The 22218-nt window shown below is 42.9% G+C and overlaps 1 protein-coding gene across 2 annotated transcripts in view; it reads right to left on the reverse strand.

Moving 5' to 3' along the window:
- The window catches only part of ASPSCR1 (ASPSCR1 tether for SLC2A4, UBX domain containing), a 37684-nt gene that overhangs the window by 1490 nt on the left and 13976 nt on the right, over positions 1 to 22218 (reverse strand). Inside the window, exons 7-15 of one of the 2 annotated variants that reach the window (XM_053960139.1) lie at positions 21224 to 21641; positions 16622 to 16761; positions 15224 to 15305; positions 14327 to 14393; positions 13501 to 13563; positions 13177 to 13229; positions 2461 to 2512; positions 1682 to 1751; positions 1167 to 1342 (exon numbers count right to left, since the gene is read on the reverse strand). In XM_053960139.1, the coding sequence (XP_053816114.1) occupies positions 1167 to 1342; positions 1682 to 1751; positions 2461 to 2512; positions 13177 to 13229; positions 13501 to 13563; positions 14327 to 14393; positions 15224 to 15305; positions 16622 to 16761; positions 21224 to 21641 (1121 nt within the window). Of the gene's footprint in view, positions 1 to 1166; positions 1343 to 1681; positions 1752 to 2460; positions 2513 to 13176; positions 13230 to 13500; positions 13564 to 14326; positions 14394 to 15223; positions 15306 to 16621; positions 16762 to 21223; positions 21642 to 22218 lie in introns of those variants that run through there. The other variant, XM_053960140.1, reaches the window with a different exon arrangement.

Genomic DNA, 22218 nt, shown 5'->3' on the forward strand with positions numbered 1-22218 from the left:
CCTTCACATTATTAATATACAGCTTAAAGCATATTATTAACCTTTCACAACAACTGGTAAATGGGAAACCTGCACAGGTAGGTGGGATGATATTTTGTACTTTATCCAAATAATCTTGGAAAAGAAAACTATTTCAAGTGCAATGCTTCAAACATACTGGAAATGGGAAATAGTGAAGATCCTGTTTCCCACTGCATCAGCATCTCAGCACCAATCTAATCCAGACCAGCCACAGCAGGGAAACACACTGGCCCACTGTTCACAGCCTTCACACCTTACCCTCTGCTTGCTGGAACTGATAGCCCTGTCTTCCAGAAACGATACCAAAATTCTCATCCATGAAGTTAACATTTGGCACTATTAGCCAGGTCACTCCATATAAGAATTACTAGTTTTGCTTCCATTAAGGGAGCAGACCGAATGTCTCTTTTTTTTTTTTTGCCCCCCCACCTCCTTTTTTTCTCTTCCTGTAACCCCTTGCCCCATCTTTGCCACTGCATCAAAAAGTGAATGTTGCCAATTGTTTAATTCAGGAATTCCTTTTATAATTACTTCATATTCTGTATAAATTCTCATCTAAAATGCAGATATAAGTCACTTGTTCTGGGACGAAAAACAAGGTCACAGTTTTCTGATCAGGATAAAATAAGAAAAAAATTATAATGGACAATTGGTTGCAATTTTAATTATGGAAAACCCCTACTGGTTTGCAGTGAAGATTAAAAAAAGTAAGACCAACTAAAAAATTCAAGAGAAGTGAAAGTACTAAAACAGACTACAGCAGCAAAAGGAGAATTATGCCAGAGATTTAACAGATTACATGGTCCCTTGGTATGTAGAATATCCTGCCTATTAGTATTTGACCTACACTTGCAGAGTGTAGAGCTCAGCACACCAAGCTCAGAACACAGTTAAAAATGCTACAAGCATATGGATTAGGTATCAGACTTCCCAATGTTCAGAATCTGCATTCATATACGTCTCCAGTGAAGGCTGAGGTTCAAGTCACCAACGAATTTGTGACTGACAAGCAGTGAACCAAATGTCCTGCAAGCATAAGCTGACAGCTGCAACAATACTGTCAATATCCAACACGTTTGGCAGAGAGGAGGCTGCCTTTTGGGGCAGCTCAGAATGAGCAGAGCTCTCCTACGATTCATTGATACCTGGAAGCTTCAGCCATTTGGGTATTTTCCCAGGGGCCTTTCTAAACACTTGTGGAGCTCCCTGAGTGCTGGCTGCTTCTGGCTGCTCAATGGTCTCTTTGTCACTTCCCACTTCTGGTTCAGATAGGGATGGAGCCACTGATGCTAAAGTTGATGAAGCAGAAGGAACTAATGATCTGGATAAACATCAGAGAAAGGAAATAAGCAAGTAGAATTAAGCTTCATTTTTCATAATAGCCCCCTCTACCACCACCACCTTTAAACTTTTAAAGTTAGATTGAAAAAGCTCTTCTTTTCCCATGATAGAAGCACTAGTATTTACTTAAGTCACTGAAATCCTACTTTGCAAAGGACTCACAAAGCTATGAAGTCAAGTATGACAGTACGACTGTTTCTGGACAGAAGGAAGTCCTAGTATCTTCAAAACACTTTTCTTTGTAGTAAGATGGGTTCATTTCATGCTTCCCATTCCTGAAATACTAAGGTATTTGCAACTCTACTCAACTCCAACATACCTGGCTACTAATAAATCAGCTGCAGAAGGAGAAACTGCAGAGCTCAGCAGGTCTGATTTCAGGTAACAAGCTGTTTAGAAATGAAACCAAATTACTTTTTTGGTAACACAGATACATCAATCACCACAGTATCACTCTCAGCTCAAAAATACCTGCTGTATACTACAGTAAACCTACATCACCTTCCTCCAAATGACACAGGACACTGCTAAACCATGCCAGTTTCTTTCACGACTCAGAGGTGTTCTATTTCATCATTCAAACCCCAAGACCTTGACATTTTCTTTCAGTGCTCACTGCATCTTAGGAACTTTTCTGTGAAGCCACAGCATACTTTGGTCTCTGGGAGAAACAGGGATTCTAAGCATAAACCAGAGATGCCAAAGAACCTAAGATTCAGATCTGTTCTACCATCTCCAGCCGGTCCACTACCACAGGAGCTCTGCAAAAGCATTTCATAGACATTTGTCTGGTTAACATTTTGAACAACAGGGTTTTTTCCCCTAGGAGTCGTTCTTCCATCATTCTTGATCCCATGGCAGACAGTGCCTACTCCCCAACCTATCAAATCCCATAACAGAGGTACAATCTCTACATCTGTGCTCAAGCTAACTGACCAAACCAGCTCTGAAGAGCTTTTGGCAGCCAGAATGGGGACATTCACCAGCATTCTCAAGGACTGCAGTTTCTTTTGACAGAACTCTTGACAGTAAGGATGCAATACTGAGTCTACTGCAGCAACTATACAGTCAGATGAATGAGAAAGGAGATGCACTCACCCCTGCACTCCTCCGATCCAAAATGAATGACAGCAGTTGGGAAAAGTTTAGCCTGCAACAAAAGGGGAAAAGAAGGTATCACTGTCTGCAGATGTTTTCACAGTTCATTGTTAACATTAGAGGCAGGTTAGACAGCTACAGACAGATTCATGGAGTTCAAACCAAGGTCACTAACCATCTGTAATTCAGGAAAACTTAAACTTATGCAGAGCACAGGACATTCAGAGTAAGACATGAAGGAAAATTTTATGATCTGATGTACTAAACAGGTGATGAGACCTCTACAGCAAGTGCTTACTGCAGGAATGCCCTGCCATTCCTTCTCCTCTCTCCCCATATCTCAGGCCATTGTACTGCATCCAGACTCTCCACTGCTGAGCAGATAACATTAATATGATGAAGAATCCTCTGAGTGGCTGACACCAAGAGAAGAAAAATCCAGCTATGCCCTTCCAAAATCTAATCTAAATCATTTTATTACATTTACACCCTGTCTATAGTTGAAATTTTTCTAGTTTCAGGACCTTTCCAGGATTAAGTATTTCCTTTTATAAATCCAACCTGAATTCCTAGTTCCTACTTATCAGAATAATTGCCATATTCAAATATTTTTTTCTATCCAGTGGGTTTGTGGTTATTTTTTTTTCCTTTTATTTCAATGGAAGTCCCTGTAATTTGTGTCCATTTCCTCTTGTCCTTTTACAGGGCACTGCTAAGAACTCTGCACCATATTCCTTGCTGTTTCCCATCTCTTCTACTACACACATTAACAAGACCCCACAGGGCTTCTTTTTTTCCAGGCTGAACAACCTCAACTCTGCCTCTCCCCATATGTCAGATGCAGGTCACTTCAGTATCTTTTGGTCCTTTTCTGGGCACCAGAGAAACTGTGAAACTGGCCTCACAAATCCCCTGTTCAACTAAGGAATCACAAAAGCACCTGTAGGTATAAAGGAGGCACCTACCTATGGAGGTTGCTCTGTCACCCACAGTGACCCCAGTGTCACACCTCCTCTTCAAAAAAACTCAGTGATACTTTACACAGCACTACACCACCATATCCAATGGTGAATCCAAGTGTTCCCAAGGGAAATGCAGAGCAAGAGAGCCAAAGTTATTAAATTTCACTCTAAAAACAGATACTACTGCAAGCTCAGGCTTAGATTTTTAAAAGGGTATGATTATGCAGAAGATTAATGTGATATGGCATAACCAGCTGTTCCAGAAAGGACTCTGAAAAAATAACCGTCATATTTATTACATGCATTATATGCCAGTATAATACCACATAAAGAATAACTAGCTGAAACAATTCTATTAAGCTTTTAGGAAGCCTTGTATTAAGAGACAGGTAAAGAAACCAAATGATCATGGTGTAAAAGAGGCAAGTACCACTATAGCCAGAAACTGTACAGCAAATGTTAATTAATGGTCTACATTTTCCCTGGCAAAACGGTAACACTAAGCTTGTGTTCACACTGATCCAATAAATAAATAACCAGATAAAAGCAAGTCACTGCCCCACTTGGTATCACTCATATGTACTTGGGAACTGTGCAGGGCAGACTGACTGCTCTGGAGTTTTCTTGAGCCTCTGTTGCCACCATCAGCCCAGGCTGGATACTGGAATGATGGTCCTTGGACCCAATCCAGCACAGCAATTACCAGAACTCAAAAGAACCCTGATCTTCACAGAGGAGGCTGTGGACTCCTGCCTAATATGGAGACTAATAAAATTGTATTAACCAAAGGCAAAATGAAATAGCTTCACCTCTCTTCCTGCCTATAAGCTTCAGATGAGCATATGGTGTTACGCATTTTTTTGACATTAATCCAGAGGCCACAGGAGACTGTGTCATGCAGCACAGTCAACATCACGCTAGGCTGAAACAGGAGACATTTATCACTCTGCCCCAAGACTCAGCTCCTGCTAAAGCATCCAGGCAAATTCACATCCTTGAACTGACATTTTAGCAAAATAATTATTTATTAGGTCTTTTAACATTTCATTCCTCAATCAACAGGGCCTAAGGTTGCCTGCTCCAGTCACAAAGACAGCTCTCCATAAACTTTTTTAATTACAAAGTACCAGACATGGTTTAGAAATCCCAGAAAAAACTCTCAAAAGAGCTTTGATGTTTCTACAGCATTCGTCTATTTTGGAAATGGGTGCCTTAAAAAAAGGCCCCCCCCAACACACATACACTCAAGCCCTTTTACACACAACATCCTTTTCATGCCAGCTGCAAGTTGGAAAATGAGGTTTTTGTAGTGTGTTAGTGTTGGAATTTTTTAATAACCTCCCCTCTCTTTTTTTTGCCTCCCGACCAATTATCTTGGTAAATAATTAACATTCTGAAGGAGATAAGTAAGCACAGAAACTCAGAACTCAAAGCCCTTTAGTTCAAAGCCCTGCCCTTTTCTCTTCATTTCCCTGCTGCTGCCACTGAAACTTCCTTGTCAATCAAGCTCTGGGCACACACATCAAAGCTTTATGTGGGAATGGCCCCAAGGGGTCAGAGAAAATTCATGGCAGAGCCTGTGTGAGGCACAAAGAGAGAAAGAGAGTGAGAAATACAGACCAAGAGCTAGACAGACTCACTCAACAAACAAACATATAGACAGACTATGCCCCAATATAAACCTCTAGCCTATTTACTCACAGGTTGTCAAATAACCATAGTTCACAGTTTCAGGATTCACGTCCACAACTATTTCCTACTGCTGGCAAAACATCAGTTCGAATGTTTCAGTTCAAATTCTTAATTGAAAGAAACTTAAAGGAGCTAGACAGCAGCCCTGCAGTACACAGAATGCAACGTCCTTCCCACGGCTCCTTTCCCTGCATCTCTATCCTTTCCTAGGGGTCAGCCAACATGGAGTCTCCTCTTTCCAAACCTCCATCCAATAAGGTTTTTCCCTCCAATCCAAACAGACTATTGGCTCATGCACAGAACCTTTGGTCTAGCTTCCTTTGTGTGGAATTGTCAGGTACCACCCCAATCCCAGCACTCCCTGAGGGTGCAGCATAGAAGGCAGCCAGCTACACTTCACCTGGGAATTCTCTAGCCAGTCACTGGCAGGACCTAACACTGTCCCAGAGTTTGTTATAATCTGAAGTATTTAAATCAGCATCATTTTCACACGAAAAAATAAAAGCAGGCCAGTAGAATGATCCCACTGTCCAGGGATTGTCTCAGCATAAAGATGAGAAGGTTTTAGTGGATTCTGTCCATGAAAACATACAAGCCCAAAGTCAAAGCCCTTAGCATTCTCTAACACACCTGTGAATGTAACAATCAAACACTGGGCAGTTTGACCATCACCTGAAAACTGTATCCTAAAGTCAGCTGTTCTAATGTTTGCAGTTGTTCTAATGCACCTGACAATGTTTCTGGAACAACTCTGCAGTTCTTCACTGCATAGGGTTCTTGCAAGAACATCTGTGAATCAGAACAGATTTTGAGAACTCTTAGGAGCCTGCCAGGTTGACCAGAAGAATCAAAGGATGTTCAAAACAAGTAACTCAAAAAGCTCCACTCACTTATATGCAGAGAATTACTACAATAGGACTGAGCCAACAGCCAGTTACTACACTCCAACACCCAGCATTTCTCTTCCTTGCTGCTTTGATTTCCAGCCAAAAAAACTGCCATTCTGACTGGGGAAATAGATGCTATTAATCTATTGAATCATAATCTTCAAATCACACTGTCCAAGATGTATTTACAACATAGAGTCAGATCTACTACACCAATACCTAGAAATCCAACTGTAAATGGTGTCCCATTGTGCAATTATATAGATGTGATGTTAATAAAAATACTTTGAGTTTGTGGGTTGTTTTTATTTTTGTGGGTTTCCTGTTTTTTGGGGTTTTTCTTTTTTATACAGATGAAAAACTAACACCTAAAGAGATAATTTACTCATGGTCACACAGGATGGCAGCAGCAGCAATGAGAACTAAGCATGCAAATCTCAAGAGCCCCATCCAAGATCATAATCACGGGACAGCTCTCTTCTGAAGGGATTAGAAAGTCGCTGAGGTAAGGAGAAAAGGAAGTCAATGTTCTGTTTATTACCCTTCTCACTTAATAAGTATCATTCTAAATGACCGCCTCCTCAGATTTTAAAAAGATCTAACAGCTTCATCCATCTGCTTGGTTACAGTTGCAGAAGTTTAAATGAACACTTTCTATTTCAGAGATCTGAAGACCAGCCTGTTACTCATAAAGCCCTATTTAGTCTGAAACTATACAGCTGAGCAACTCGGGTTTTACTCAGAGAGATAGTGAACGGTTACTCAGACACTGCGGTGGTGAGCGTGGTTTGGGACAGCATGGCAGCCCGGCTGTGGAGTGGCACACTGGGGCTGCTGCATCTCACATTCCACGATAAAAATATCCACTTCAGAACAACAGTCCCTGGTGAATCCAGCTGTGATACAGCAGAGAGACATTTCTGCTTTGTTTTACTGTTTTAGTAACTTGTTCTCTAGAACACAGAAAATATTTCAGGCAGAACCCTCCCCAAATAACACCTCAATACTTCCTGTTTCTCAGACATACATATGCAAAAAAATCCTAGAACAGAGCATTGCAGGTGATGCACATTATTCTTGGGAAGCTATTCTCTTCCCTGACAGCAATGCTGTCAGACCAGGCAGAGGCTGCTGCTGAAGGGAACTTGCAGCTGCCAGAAGGAGCAGCATTCTTTCCGTTACACAATCTGAGAAGATCAGAGTGCCACAAGTCTGCTGTTAGACTGATGTTAGGAAGATGAATAAGAACATAAGCACTTCAAAGGAACACGCGCATGGAAGGAGAAACCCAAGCTACCAACATGAAATACTGCATAGTACACACACCCCAAATACATAAACTAGGTCTTGGAAAATTCAGCTGGCAGGCCGGTGGATCAAAAGTTCCTCCAGCAAAACTGCACAGCAGAGCTGAGACAGAAATAAACACCACAGTCATGGTGAAAGAGGCAGATCAAGCGGTTCAAGTTTATAACCTGAGAACGAAGCTGCCCAATGTGGACTTCAACTGCCAGAAGAGATGGATATTCTGTGGCCAACATTGAAGAGATCTGATCCAGCTAGGTCAGGGGACCTTTAAAATTCATAAGGCAAAGATAAGGTTTAAAAACACTCTTTTGAGAAGGCTACTTATGAAGGCATCCAAGTACAAAGAGCATTCATTGAGACCTTGATAGCTGAGATCAGAAAGATCTGGCCTTCAAAACTGACAGCAGCAGTGAACATTTTGGGCAGGATTTCCACTCCAAATTCAGTTGTGCAAGGAGCCTCTCATTGGGCTGAAGAACGCAGCTGTCCTTGAAGGCAGCATCATGCTGCAAGCATGGACGGTCTCTGCAAGCATAAGTAACAGACCTCACCACAAAGAGAAGGCGAGATTGCCACCGAACGCAGTCAGATGATAAAATCCTGGATAGAGAAGACTAAGACTTTTAGGGGAATGCCATTCTCTGTGCTGGATGAATTTCAGTATTAATTGCAATTTTCTTTGCCAGTGAGTGCAATAACCACAAGGCCTGCCACAGGAAATGCCTCTGATGGACTGACTCTGATGAAGTAGTTTTTTTCTGAAATTGCATTCAGACTCTTGCCAAAAGAGAAGGCTTCGTACTGCCCGAGTCGTAGTCAGGTTCACTGAACAAGCACACCAGACATACTGCCCAAACTGGCATTAACAAATAGGATATGGAAAGAGAACCAAAGGCAAAGAAGGGAACTAACAGCTGACCTGGATTTCTGCCTCATGGTATGTGACAGAGGAAACACTCTAAGATCTGACTAGAAGACCTAAGTATTTATGTGGAATCCTGTGGATTCCTTTAGCTCCTCTGTAGACAGAGGATGGCCTCCTGCCTCTCTGCTTGCCTCAGCTTTTTCAGTGATTGGTACTCCTACTTTGTGCTAAATCTTTCCTAGTATTAACACAGCAATCAATGATTTTTTTCCACTAACCCACCCCAGAAATGCACTACAAAACTGCCTGTTTCTGGGAGGAGAAAGAAGCTAAGAAGCAACTCTGAAAAGCTCAGACAGCCTAGAAAAAACACAAACAAGCCACTGGAGCTACAAGGAACCCAAAGCCAAGTGCTACAACAGGGAAGCCTGTGGTTGATCAGCTCTGGAGAGCAGAACATTATAAAACACTTCAAGGGACATGAGGAGAAGGCCGCCAGCAAAAACAGCAACAACAAAAAATCAAAGCAATGCCTTGAAGTCTTTATGGGCTCCAAAAACTCCACATTGCTGCCAATTTGTGTGTTCACTATACTGTAAATACACACAGATTTTGGGAGCATTCACTTCAGACAGTTCTTTCATTCCAAGTATCTTGGCAAACAAGTCAACAACAGTTGTCTTTTTTCCTGGTTTTGCTAGCAGCGCAAAGGTTCTCCCTTCATTGTAAGTGATCAAATGTAATGAATGTGGTGCCAAACTTGTCAGCTTGAATGGAGGGAGAGGGTGGAAAGAGCAGAAGTATTGGTAATATTCCACCATCTGCAGTCACTTCTGTTATTGGCTTCAGCACAAATTTCAGTAATTTATAAATATTTGAATGCTCAAATGTGCTCGCATTACTGCCTCAGACACCATCCATTTTTTCTTACCAACAACACAAACATAGTCTTTAGAGTGGAGAATAGCCTACTGCTAACTTAGGACCTGGGATAACATGAAAATTAAATGATGGAAAAAAAATCCAACATGGCTAGATACACTACGGTAGTAGAGTCAGCTTATGTGCAGGCATCTCTGCATGGGCAGCACATCAAGTGCCAAGCATCCCAAGAGGCCACAGCTACCACAAGTGACATGCAGCATTTGGGGCAAAAGTGGTGAATTTTGGCAGTTGCATGATACAACCTGAAACCTTAAAGAGATGTATTACCATTAAAGACAAACTTCTTCCCGAACCTTTCACACATCCTCCAAACCCAACAAAGACACATCAAAAAACTTGAGCAATTGGTTGTACTGTTACCTTACCCAAGCTCTCTTTTTCCTGTGATGTCCAGAAGAACTGCATACTCCACAGCACTCCGTTCACATTCACATCCTATGCACTACAATACTGTTATTCCAGAACAAGCTTTCTCACTACAGGGGGGCTGCATACTGCCAGGTCACCTTAGAGCAAAAGCTCCTCTATCCCCAGCCCCAAAGCCACATTATTTTACAAAGTACCTTAACCATATCTCCCCTAGTGTCAGTCAGGCACTGCAGCACTCGGTTTCGCAGCCAGTGAGGACCCTTTGCCCACACAAACCTCTTCCCAGACTGAAGATTTCTCAGTTTGGAAGGCCACAACCTCATGTGAGAAGCAGTGAGCAGGTCCCACCTACCCCAGCAGCACAAAGGTTACCTCTTTCATTCTTATTTCTACTGAGAGCCCCGAGGCTCAGGCAGTGCAGCCTCATTGGGAACAGACACCTCCAAAAACAGCATCCAACAATGACACAGTGGCATGGGCACAACAGCTGGAGTGATTTCCACACCTGTTTCTGTCCAGAGCAGAAAGGCCCTTCAGCCCCTTTCTCCCAGGCATCCAGACCCTAGCAGAAGGGAAAACTTATCCAAGCAGGAAAATTATGGCATGGGGCCTGCACTAACATGGTGAAAGAGGAGTAAGGATTTACATTGGTTAACGGCAGCAAAACTTCTCCCACAGTCAGCCAGGCCAAACAGGGATAAGGCACCATCCTCACAGGTCAGACTTCTGTGGTCTTTGACAGCAGTTTGGGTAACCAGAAAAGAATGACAAGTTCTCGACAGGAATTGTTTCTTTCAGGTTTGATGCTTCATCCAAGTAAAATGTTTATAAACACACAGAATCATTCCTGCCATAACAGACCATGACCTGAAAGGGCTGAAGGGCCCCCAGCAAGGGACACAGGCTACACAGCCACTGGCATTAAACACAGCTCTCCCAAGGACAGAAGAACCATAGGCAGAGCAGAAGTCCATTCAATCCAGTCAGTTCCCTAACAGATGAACAGAAAAGAGTATCCTTGCTTGTAAGTGATTAGCTAGCAATCATTTTCAGTTTAGAAGCTTCCTGAGAAGGTTTTTATATATTAAGATACACTTACTAAATATCTTCCTTGAACTTGTCCAAATTTCTCTCAAATCAGTATATCTTTTTAGTATATAGCACCCTGTGACAAGGAATTCTACACCTTAGTTTTCTGACACACTAACAACTACCTTCTTCCATCTATTGTAGCTCCTGCTTGCCTCACTTGATGCCACTCACTCATGCTCAAGAACAAGAACCCAATGCATTCCAGCTTCTCCTTGGCACATCATTCCCTTTCCAGTCACATCTTTTACAGACTGGCAAGTCCTAACCTATTCAGTCTTTCTTTGGACAGGAGACATTGCAGATCTCTGATGAACCTCATTCCCCTTCTCTGCACTTTCACCAGTTCCTTTTGAAGATGTGAGACCAGATCTGGATGTTATTCAGACAAACCCTGGTCCATACACAGAGATGTTCTCTATTTTGTTCTGAATACTTTGCTTTTGGAAGGAGGTTGTTTCCAATTTGACTGCTATTCAGTAATGAGCTGATGATTTCACCACCTTAAGACTTTGCTCCAAAGCCATAATGATCAACACAAGAGCTCACTGAGCTGCGTATGAAGCTCAAATTATTTTCCCTGCACATCATCACATTTATCTATGTAGAGCTAGTTGGGTAAACCAAAAATGCAAAGTCATGCAACTGTTAACTAATGTGATAGTAATCTCCTTGTAATGTCATGTTACAATCCCTAAAAAATACTCTAAGGATGAGATTTTACTTGTTTTCCACATTTGGCAAGTAATTGTACAGATTCAGTATAGTTAAGATTGTGCTTTAAAACTCCATTTTACTTTAATTATACCCAAATTCTCAACAAAACCAGTAGTTTATTTGACTATGGTGTGATTACATGTGGCATGAATAAAAACGTATCTATAATCAGGTTTGGATTTGACACCCTTTATCTTAGTTGGACCTTACTCCTCTTTCATGGTGACAGAGAGGATATGAGAAATGAGAAAAAATATTTTCCTTAAAACAGTCCATTTGCAAAGAATTTTCCACTTTTGAGCATGGCATCTTGAACAGTCCCAGTTCTGTATCAAAGTCAAGGCTTTGCACCTTTGCCATGTGCCACAGCAAGCACTGCAATCCACGGAAAGCCGCTGCAGACTGGAGATGTCTGACACTAAAATCGATCAGGTTCTTCACAAAGTTGTGATTTCTAATGAAGTCCCTAAGACTGGGCTGTAAGGCACCTCCAAGTCTTCAAAGAGCACTAATTTAACATGTGTTCATGTCTCAGGGAGCTGCCACAAAGAATGAATTTCACAGTAAATGCCACAACTAGGAAACCGGGAAATTGCCACACATATAACAAGCACCAGTAATGGTGCCAGGTACAGAACAAAGGTTTCAACGCAGCAAATTAAATAAAATTCCTGCCATAAGGTTTCTTATTTCAAAAACGACGAGACGTAATTATTCCTGTGGTGTTTTACTGAAAAAGTCATGTTTCAGGAGACATCCAGAGAAACATGAGATGTGCACAGAGAAAGAGAAAATAAAATAAAATAAAACAGTACTGCAGGAGGAGGGAGGCAGGCAAGGGGTAAACGGGGGCAAGCAGAGAATTTAGAACATTTTAGGAAACAGACCAAAGTTAACAAGGGTGACTAGAACCAGCATCAGAGGATCAACAGGAGGCAGATACAGGTCTGAACATTCAGTCATCTAAAAGCATCTGCATGTGTATTTCTTCCACATGGCCTGGTCAGCAAGTTGTGGAACTTGGAAAACTCCATTGCAAACAACTTCCAAGGCATGCTAATCACCACCTAATTCACCATGCTGCCTGAAAAGTCCCTCTCTCTATCCCTCTCCCCACCCCAGCCCTTCTGCTCCCTCATCAAACAGGAATTCTCACAGCTGCTGCGTGAGCCTTTACTCTGAAGGATCTCTGGTGCATCAGTCTGGAATGGTCCATGCAGTTCTGAATGACAGAACATTTTAAAAAGCGTGGGTTTGGGGCAAAGTCACTGGCAAAATCATTCAATCACTCCTAACACATGTGTGATCTACACAGCCAATAGTCTCTTGCCAAGGACATCAAGACCACCTTATCTGACACTTGCAAAAAATCTTCAGGAATCTGAATTTGAAAACCTGTATTTCAGTGGTTTCAGAGAAAAATTACACAAAGAGAATGCATATCCCTCAATGCACATTGACTCTCACATAGTGATTTCATAAAAGTCAGATTTCTGTCTATTATGGCCTCTAGCTCCCACTGTAGCAATTGAAAACAGTTCCCTGTCCACACTGAGTCTCATCTCTTACTATCCTAGTCCAGCCACAGATAAAGCACACTCAGCTCAGCTCTCACAATAACATCCCAGGTTAACTACAGCTCCAACTCTGTACCAAACAATGCAAATCCCCACCCCTGCCCCCAGTGTGCCTCTGCCTATTGCTGCACAAGGTGGACCTCTTCTGGTGAAGAGCTTGTGCTCCTAAACACCTGTTTCCACTAGCCTTGGCTGAGTAGAAGCCTACAGCATTATCCAGCTTCTTTTAAAAGCGACTAAAGCCTGAGGCAGGGTTAAGGGGAGCACAAACCAGAGAGAATCAGAGCCCATGTGTGAGTCCTTACCTCAAACAGCGTCAGACTTTCATCATTCAAGATGATTCTGGGAGGTGCAACAACTGAAGTTAAAAAACAAGTTATAAAACAGCAACCAGAACATCAAACACAGGTATGGGAGGCATTCCTGCTCTCTGAAGGGGTGACACATTCATATGCCCACAGAGGCTGCAGAAGCATAACATGGCTAAGGGAGCAGGTTACACCTTCTTTGCACTGTGAAGCTGTGTTTTAGGGAAGGCATTCCCTTCCAGGTCACCTCTCAGGCATCAACATCCCACAGCTAGAAACAGGCTTTATAAAGTAAGGCCAAATATTACCAACAGCACTCACACAAGTAAAATGGCAACTCTGCATCGGCAAGGTGGCTTCTTACAAAGTCTCTCAAAATGCCAACTGTGGAAAAAGGAGAGAAAGGTTTGCTAAATTATATTTGGGTCTTCAAATGTTGGGCAAGAAGACTAACTTGTAACAGCAGAAAAGTCCTCTAGAAGATATGGAGATTGCCTTTTACTCCAAAGAACACAGCTGAAATCACAAATTTATTGTAGAAAAAACAAACAAAACAAATCACTTTCATGTGTTGGTCCCTTGGAAAAATCTAAGGATGCCTACAAAATTATCAAAAAATTTTGTGCAGGTAGCCATGGCTGACAGCTGAGAATAAGAGGAACCCCAGTAGTAACAGTAAAAGCTACTTGGTGTATGGTCTGATTGCCTTTCTTTTGTGAACTGACAGAGCCATAAAGGTACATCCTCTCTTAGTAGAGTTGCTGAAGTTCATTTTTTTTTTCTCCTTCCTGCTTTTTGGGGTAGGTTTTGGATTGGGGAAGGGGGTGAAAAATGTTTTACACACTAACACAGAGGAAGTCTCCAAATCCATCCCAGTAACACATCATTTAGACCCAAACAAGGGGATAGCAAGTGGGACAGGAATTTTGCCATCTCCACCAAGCAGCCCTTAGCTAACCTAACTAGGCCGAAGTCTCTTCTTAGTCCATTCAGGGCCCTACAATGACAGTGTAACTACCTCCTGCTGCTTTTTCAGAGCAGCTTTACTTTGCCAGGCAACAGTGTGACCTGTTCAGACACACTCTCTCCAGTCACGGTGGGAGCCATGAGTTACAGCTGCACAGGCTGCAGGGGTGATTGGTCTTACCAGTTTCAGTGGGATGGAAGAAGCCCTGCAGAACGTGGCGGTCTGGAAAACGAACTCTCACCACCACCTAAAGCAGAGACAACGCCCATCAGGACAGTGGTTTATCACTGCTCTGTAACACCTGTCCTTGGCTTAGAATCTGCAAGTTGTTTATTTGTTGTTTTTCTTTAATGGGGAGATCTGAGGTATTTACAGGGACAGAAGAGCAACCTGGCTAACAGTGCTGTGCAGCTTCTCAGGGAACAAGGGCTGTCTGGCTTTCAGAGGGGGCACAAGAGCTCATTTGTCAAAGCACTACGATGTAAAATGCAGCAGCACTTGCTCAGAGAGTAGGAGCTCCCTGTGCTAAATGATACACCATCAACAAAGACAGACCCTCATGGACAGGTGCAGACAGTTTACTGGCATCCTAATGTGTCCACAGCAGTTGGAATCCTCCTGACATACCTCTGACCTTTGTACCTCCAGCTTGGTCAGAAAGCACTTCACTTGAAAAATGCACAAGGATCAGAGTTACAGAGTAAAATAAACCCAACTTGTAACATTGAATCATTTAACTTTCGATGAGTTTCTAACAAAATGTCTACAGGGAGCAGGCAGGAAGGCTCAGTCATACAAACTGATGTGTGCACAGCAGAAAGGTTTTGAGACATCTGGAACAGAACAGAAGCAACTGTATTGCCTGTCTCTCAACCAGTGACATATTACCATATTACAGTACAGCTGTTTTCACATGGCACAACTGTTATGCAAGTCCCAGAAACAATTAATAGGGATGGGAATTTGAAAAATCTCCCTCTAAGTAGCTTAAGGGCCTGTTGATCACAATTGAATCCCAAAGTACTCAATCCCCAAGTCTGGACTAGCCAGAGGGGTTGGAAAATGAACAAATACTACCTTTGGGTAACGCTCCAACTTTTCCTTCAGCTGGGACTCCTTCAAGGATTTTGTCATCAGTGGAGCTTCTTCCAGGCGTTTCCTACAGTCATGGGAAGAAGGCAAGTTGTCTGTATTTTTACAATGTATTTTTATTTTATTAAGCTTGCAGAAGACCCAAGCAGGGCTGATGAGAACTGCTCAACTGTTTGATGCATCTCTCACAGCATTTTCCCTACCTCCTGAAACTACTCAGCATCAGCAACAATACTATATAAAATTACTTTTATTGTACAAGTTCATGACAGCAGATGCAAGAAAAAATCCTAAGAGAACAGGAAAGTCTGCTTAGACTACTCAAGAAGAGGTGGACTTATTAATCCAATAAAGCAGAGACTAGGGTTGGACACGATTACTCCATGGGGGCAGAAGAGCTACTGAACTTGAAAAACAATGCCAGCACAAAAAAATAATAAGTACTAATTAGCAACAGGGAAAAAATTTAAAGTTTCAGATCATTCAAGAACTGACATTGTAGATGGCTATTAAAAGAAACAGTGGGTAGAAAAGTCTACTTGTATTTAAGAGGAAACAATAAATGTAAGAAAATAATTACATATTTTCCCATAAGCAAAGAAACTAGCTTAGACCAAACAGATCCCATGCTCAGCTTTAGTACATTTTCTTTGTATCCAAGTTACTGATGTGTAACTTGGCTGTAAGGGGAAAGCATCAGCTAATTTGGAAATTGGGTTTTTTTGGGGACCTATATTCCAGTAATCCCCAACCAAGTGACTCTACATTTGTACCACTAAATACTCCAGACCCACAAGCAGCAGAGCAATTTTCAGGCCATATTCTGTGTACTCAGTGGCCTGTGGGAAAAAAATCAACTCTAAGTAAGAAGTTCAACTTGGACTTGGCTATAGCATAAAGGAGACTGTTTCACAGTCTTGAAGAGCTATTGCAATGTTTAAAGGAATGCTTTCACCCACTTGAAACTAAATACATTAATTAAATTAATTTCTTCAAGGAACATACAGACAGCAAAATGGTGCTGTGACTTGAAGGGCAGCTTATCTTCATCTGAGTTTTTACTGAACTGAAGTTTGACAAAGTAAAATCATGAATATTTGAAAGCAAGCTACCTGAACAGTGCAATACATTGTTAGTCAGCTTCCTATAATTTCTGTGTGTGTGTGTGTGTGTGTGTGTGTGTGCTCCTCTTCCAAACATTCTCAGGTGGCTAAGTTGGTCTTTCTGATGAGGTCTACTAAAAAAGGCTAATTCTGTTACTTAGAAGATAAGGTGTTTCTTACTGGCAAAAAAAAAAAAACCAAAAACAAGCTCTGTTGATCACTGTCACTCTGCTCAACAGCAGGACACAGCAAATCTCACTCACACAGAAAGGGAACTTGCCTCTCATTCTGCAGCTGTGCCAAACGTTTCCGTACATCATCCACTGTGACTTCAAAAAATTCATCAGGAAGCTCTTCTGGGCCATCAGGAAGTTGTTCCAGTAGGTCTAGGTGGCATACAAGGGGTTCACGTTTTACGAGCTGCAGAAAAAAAACGAGCTCCAATTAGTTTTAAATGCATTGCTTTCCTTATCTTATAAGGTTCCTGAAAAGGAGTAAAAGGACAGTATTTGCAAACTGTCTTTTGACCTGTTCAGCTCTCTGAACTAAACCACTGCAGGGTTTCATTGCACACCTTTCAAAATTTTACCCTGGTTTCTGGTGTGCAGAAAGATCCCTTAAACAGTGAAACTCTTTTGTTTTGCATTTACAACGTGAGAGATCAGCCTTTGCTGCAACCAGAGCACATAGATGCAGGAGAGCAGTTCTCTCTAAGCATCAGCTGCAATAAAGGTACTTGATACATTTACTGGCAATTTTCCCTACACACCGGAGCTGAGAGCAGGCACTCCAAGCTGCACACAGACACCCCTCTCACCTGCCCCGCAGGGCAGAGAGCCTGCCTGCCTGCTCCCCCAGCCTCCAGAGCTCAGAGCTGGGTGTCATGATGGCAAACCTTCCAGTGCAACTGGGCCTAGCTCAAACTGTGGTTGCAGTTATGAAAAAACCAAAACAAAACAAGCCAATACCCACAATCCCCTAAAAAACTCAGCCCCAACCACTGAGATCAAGAGCATTTGCCATCTCTGCAGGCAAGCAGGACTTTAATGGATCCCTCCTCAGGAAAGGTTATGTGCTGGCTACTCTCTCTTTTGCCCAAAGCAGCAGCTGTGCCTATGTGAATACAAACCACGACCAGAGTCAAGCATACGAGAGGCAGTTACACCTCCTGGATCTCAAGCAAGTCAAACTTTTAAAATTCCAGAACTGTTTAAAGGACAGTATGCAAACAGCATACTGAAGGCCACAGGAGATGCAGGGAGGACACAGCTCGTGGCTGAAGAGGCTCACAGGAACAAAAATTTTGGTAGTTAATCCAGCATTTCTTCCTAGTCAGCTGCCAGCTTAACAATGCCACAGGCTCTTCGAGTGAACCCGCTGTCCATTTCTTCTCCCCTCATTCTCTCATACACTCTTTCCAATCCTAATTAACACCCGGATGTCCTCCCTTCATCCACTCACCCCTCCCCCAGGCACTGGCCACTTGGGAACAGGAGTCTTCTCAATTGTCTAAAGCACAACACAAATTACAAGGCAATGTTCACTTTACTTGTGGGCACTAAAGGGCAATTTGAGAAATTAAAAGATGGAGGTTGTGTGGGTGGGACCTTTGGCTACTTTTAGAAAGTTGAGCAGGGTCAGCCCTAACGAGCGGGTACAGGAGCCTGGCTGCAGCTTTCCCTGGGCCTGGGGCAGCCAGTGCTGCAGGAAGGACCCCAAGTGCCCAGGACCATCTGCTGGGAAGCAGGTTGCACCGTGATCCCACCACTGCCCACTGATGCTCCAGTGAGGGCACATCTCTGTCAGAGGCCAGAGGAGAATTAATCAGGCCCCCCAAGAACCCAGTGTACTTTAATCTCCTCAAACAGGCTTGACTTTCATTTCATTCTAAACATGTAGTGAAAACAGACGTCTTCTGAAAAAGCCCAAACCCAAAAGACTGAGGAGGCATATCCTATGGCATGTTGTGAAGGGCACTAGGACACGATGGAGAGAACTCCAAAGTCTGTATTAGCAAATTCTAAAGTTACCACTTAGTATTGGCTCTAACAAGGATGTCAGTTAATCCCAACAGCAGTGGGATTCCACAGGGAAAGGGCCAGCCCCCATCCAAATTATGGTGACAGTTAATGGCATCTGCCAAGGCATTGGGAATCACAAGATGGCACAAGGCAGACATATATTCCAGTCCCAAGTGTTCACTCCTCTTCTTGCTGTGGGCTCCAACAATCCTAAAGCACAGACAGAATTCAAAAATTAACTTCCCACAATGATTACAACAGAGACTCCAGGAATACTAAGCCACTTCCCAACCCACTGCACACGCAGTGTCTTCTGCAACTGTGACAAAAGATAATCATCTCCTGTAACAATAAATGGCCACCACACGGATGTTCTACTTTCCATTACGTAAACTGGAGGAAAGCAAGCTGTGCATTTTGCTGTCCTACTTCTTCCAGGAGTGAAAGATGCTTTGCTAAGGTTTGGCATCTTCCTTCTTCAAAGTCTGTTCTTCCACCAAAGCTGAAATGTCAGGCACTTTTCACCATGAGGCTGAAGCCATATATTCACAGCAGCATCTACGTAAGTGCAGCCTATGTGACAAAGCCAAGTGTCAGGAAGAATGCAGTTCACTCTGTGGTCACCATCCTGGTCCCAGGGAACCAGGTAAGCTGAGGAAAACTCTTATGATTTAAGTAAAATAGGGGTCATTGAGCTTTCCACAGCAGCAAGCTCTCCCCAGAGACCCACTTCCTCCCCACCACCTCTGGGAGCTCTAATCTCATGCTCAATCTGGTTTAAAGTTACCTTCTAATAATTAACATTCTGACATCAAAGTCAGCTTGCAGCTGTCTGTAAACCATCTTTAGCCCAAGAAACGAAGGGATGCCGGCACAGATTTTATCCAGCCTCTCTTCAGCTTCAAAAACCACACACAGGCAAAGCATTAATGGGAAGATTCTTTTACAAAAACGGACCTTTGATGTTTAAAAATAATTTGTTTTGTTTTGGGTTTTTTTTCCCCAGGACTGAAAAAGGACAAAAAGCAGATGCCATGTGGCTAGCCCTACTTGGCTGTTGCCGCTGGGAGGAAAGTGGAAGATGGCAGGGGTGGAGGAGGGAACAAAATGTAATCAATCAGCAGCAAAAGTACGAGAGATCAAAGGGCTTGAAAGCAGCCGTCAAAATCACATGCTGTTTAACACAAGGACACAACTCCCCCAACAGAATCTGCAGCTGCTTCCAAAGCTGCTCTCGGAGTGGAAGGGCGGCTGGCTCCAGAAGTGGTTTGAACTGGACTGCGATTCTGAGAAAGACATCAGTTCATGTGAGTCCTTCAGTCACCACCACTCAGCCCATGCCCAAAAGCACAGCTACACATCAGGCTGTGAATCAGTGAAATGATGGAGTTCTGCCTCTCCCCCCAGCAGTGCACAGAGAAATGTGGGCAACAAGACTGGTGAAGGATACCACCACAAACCCTTGCACTTTTTCTCCCTTCCCAGACACAATGGAAACTCCTCCTCTGCAAACCCCTCATAGACAAGAGTGCAACTGAAGCAAGCAACACATGAGACTGGACAAATCACCCAGACTACTGTTTAATTCTCCATGTAAAGGGTCTGCTCCAAAAGGTTAAATAACACTGATTAGACAGACCCAAACATGTTTCTAATACACTCAAATATTCACCACTGCAGGTTGGCATGGCCTCTTTCTGCTACTTGTGCAGTTCATAACTGCTCCAGAGTCCTTCCAGGGTCTGGCTTCTGTTCCTAAACAATTCAGAACTCATCAAAAATAGGCTGCAACCACAAAGAAGTCAACTAAGGTAGAGCCTCTACATCAACGTGAAAGCATCCACAGTCTTGCTAAATCCCTCCTGGACTAAGCTCCCTTTGAAGATCCCTAGGCATCCTTTCTTTCTACTTATAGCTTTGTATTGTTCAATCCTGGCTGGATCAGACCAGAGGAGATTCAAACCTCCAACTCCAGGAGGTACTAAAGAGTCGGAAACAACAAAGGGGATCTCTGAATATGAAAGCTGGCCTCAGTGATGAGCCAAAGGAGCAAGAAAAGAGCCACTCACTGAGAATCCAGAATAGGAAACTCTCAGTGCATAACAACAAGGAGTAAATTATTAATTAAATGGCTCTTGTACTTCATGTTACGCTACTTGCCAGACATACCCAACCTTCCTGAAGGCACTCAATTCCATAGAGCTGCCCTACAGAAAACACACTTCAATGTCATTCCCAGGTGACTCTGGCATCACAGCACTTTTCAGCCATCAGTTCTGGTATCTCAACATGGGCTCAAGCACTTTTAATTTTAACAAACACAGTTTTATTTCAGAGACACCAACAATGGAGAGATGTGCAATCTGTCTTTCTGGAAGATAGAGACAGGTAGACTACTTCAGAAGCAAGATATTTTAGATTAAGACAAAAAACACTTCTATAAGCAAACAGAAATACAAAAGGAAAAGGATGGAAGGTTTCTGCTTCATCTGCAATACTAAGAAAACTAAGTCATGGGGCTCAGGTAACAAAGTGGGCATTTTTTCATTAAATCTGTGGCACTGAGGTGTAGGATCTTCTGGACTGTGATTTAATGCAGCTGTGTCATCTCTATTTGAACTATTCATCAAGGATACCTAGTTTTGCCTACCTCTGGACAGCAAATTCTTAAACTCAAATCCTTCCTGCTTCCTTTCTGAACTCAGGCAGAACTGTATGCCATTAAGGCACCTAATCCCGTGACACAGGGAAAAAGTCCTAAATCTGGAAACCTCTTTTTCCTCATGGGAGTGCAGCCTCAGGTAAAGCAGGATAAAAAAAAAAGCCCTTGTTGCCCACACTGCAAATGCATTTTCCCTTACCTGTTCTTGCTCCTTTCTCAGTTCTTGGCTGTTCTTAGACTTCTTTGGCTTAGAAGGGCCTCCAGGGCTGGAAAAAGTTGTTGGCAGCTTTGAAGGTGGTACAGCTACAGGAGAGTCCCCCAGATGCTCTCCATCTCCAAAAAAAGGGACAAATGGGGTAGGCTCAGGCTCTGGAGAATGCCACAGCTCCTCCAAGCTAGCATGAGAATCTTTAATCGAGTCTTGCTTGTGTGTGCAGCTGTTTAAAGATACAGCCACATCCCTGTGCTCCAAGTCCTTTGGAAATGTGTTTGCTTGAGGTAGAGGCACATCCACTGCTTCTTCCATAGAGCCTCGCCTCACTGTTGGCTCCTTACAAGGCACCGTGGCACCCACAACTTCCTCCCCACCAGATGAACTGCATTTCTTCATGACAACTCTTGAAGAAGACACCAAAAGGAATAAAAATAAAATAATAATCTTAGGAGTACTGTCCTCCCTGCAATGTGTCCATGACACAAACACAACAGCTGACTCAAATACACTCTGATTTAACAACTTTCTTCTTCCAGATGCTTACAGAGAACAAGCTCCAGTTGCTGAGAAGTGTGGGGTAGAGGGTCAGGGAGTTGTGCAAAACAACAGAACAGGGACCCACTCCTCTGGAAGAAAACTGCCTTCTAGAGAAAAACAGCAGCCAGTTGTAAAGCATAGCTTCTAATCACTCCTGCCTTCCGTATGTACCACACAGCTGGTCAGATCAGAAAGGTTGCCCCTGTCCCAAACTCACCCCCCAACAGCCACCAGGGCCTGCAGCAGCTGGGAGTTAAGTGCCTGAGATACAGAGCAGGGAAGAATGAAGTGGTAGCTGATTAGCCTCTCAGAGAGACTTTTAACTTTGAATTGTCTGTTCCACTCAAAGAAGGAAGAAAAAAAAAGAAAAAAAAAAAGAAACAAACAAACAAGCTCTTTTAATCTGCACACGATTGGTCAGTGCCAGCATCTGCTGCTGTGTG

Source organism: Vidua chalybeata, chromosome 19 (assembly GCF_026979565.1).
Source record: "Vidua chalybeata isolate OUT-0048 chromosome 19, bVidCha1 merged haplotype, whole genome shotgun sequence".
Lineage (NCBI taxonomy): Eukaryota > Metazoa > Chordata > Aves > Passeriformes > Viduidae > Vidua > Vidua chalybeata.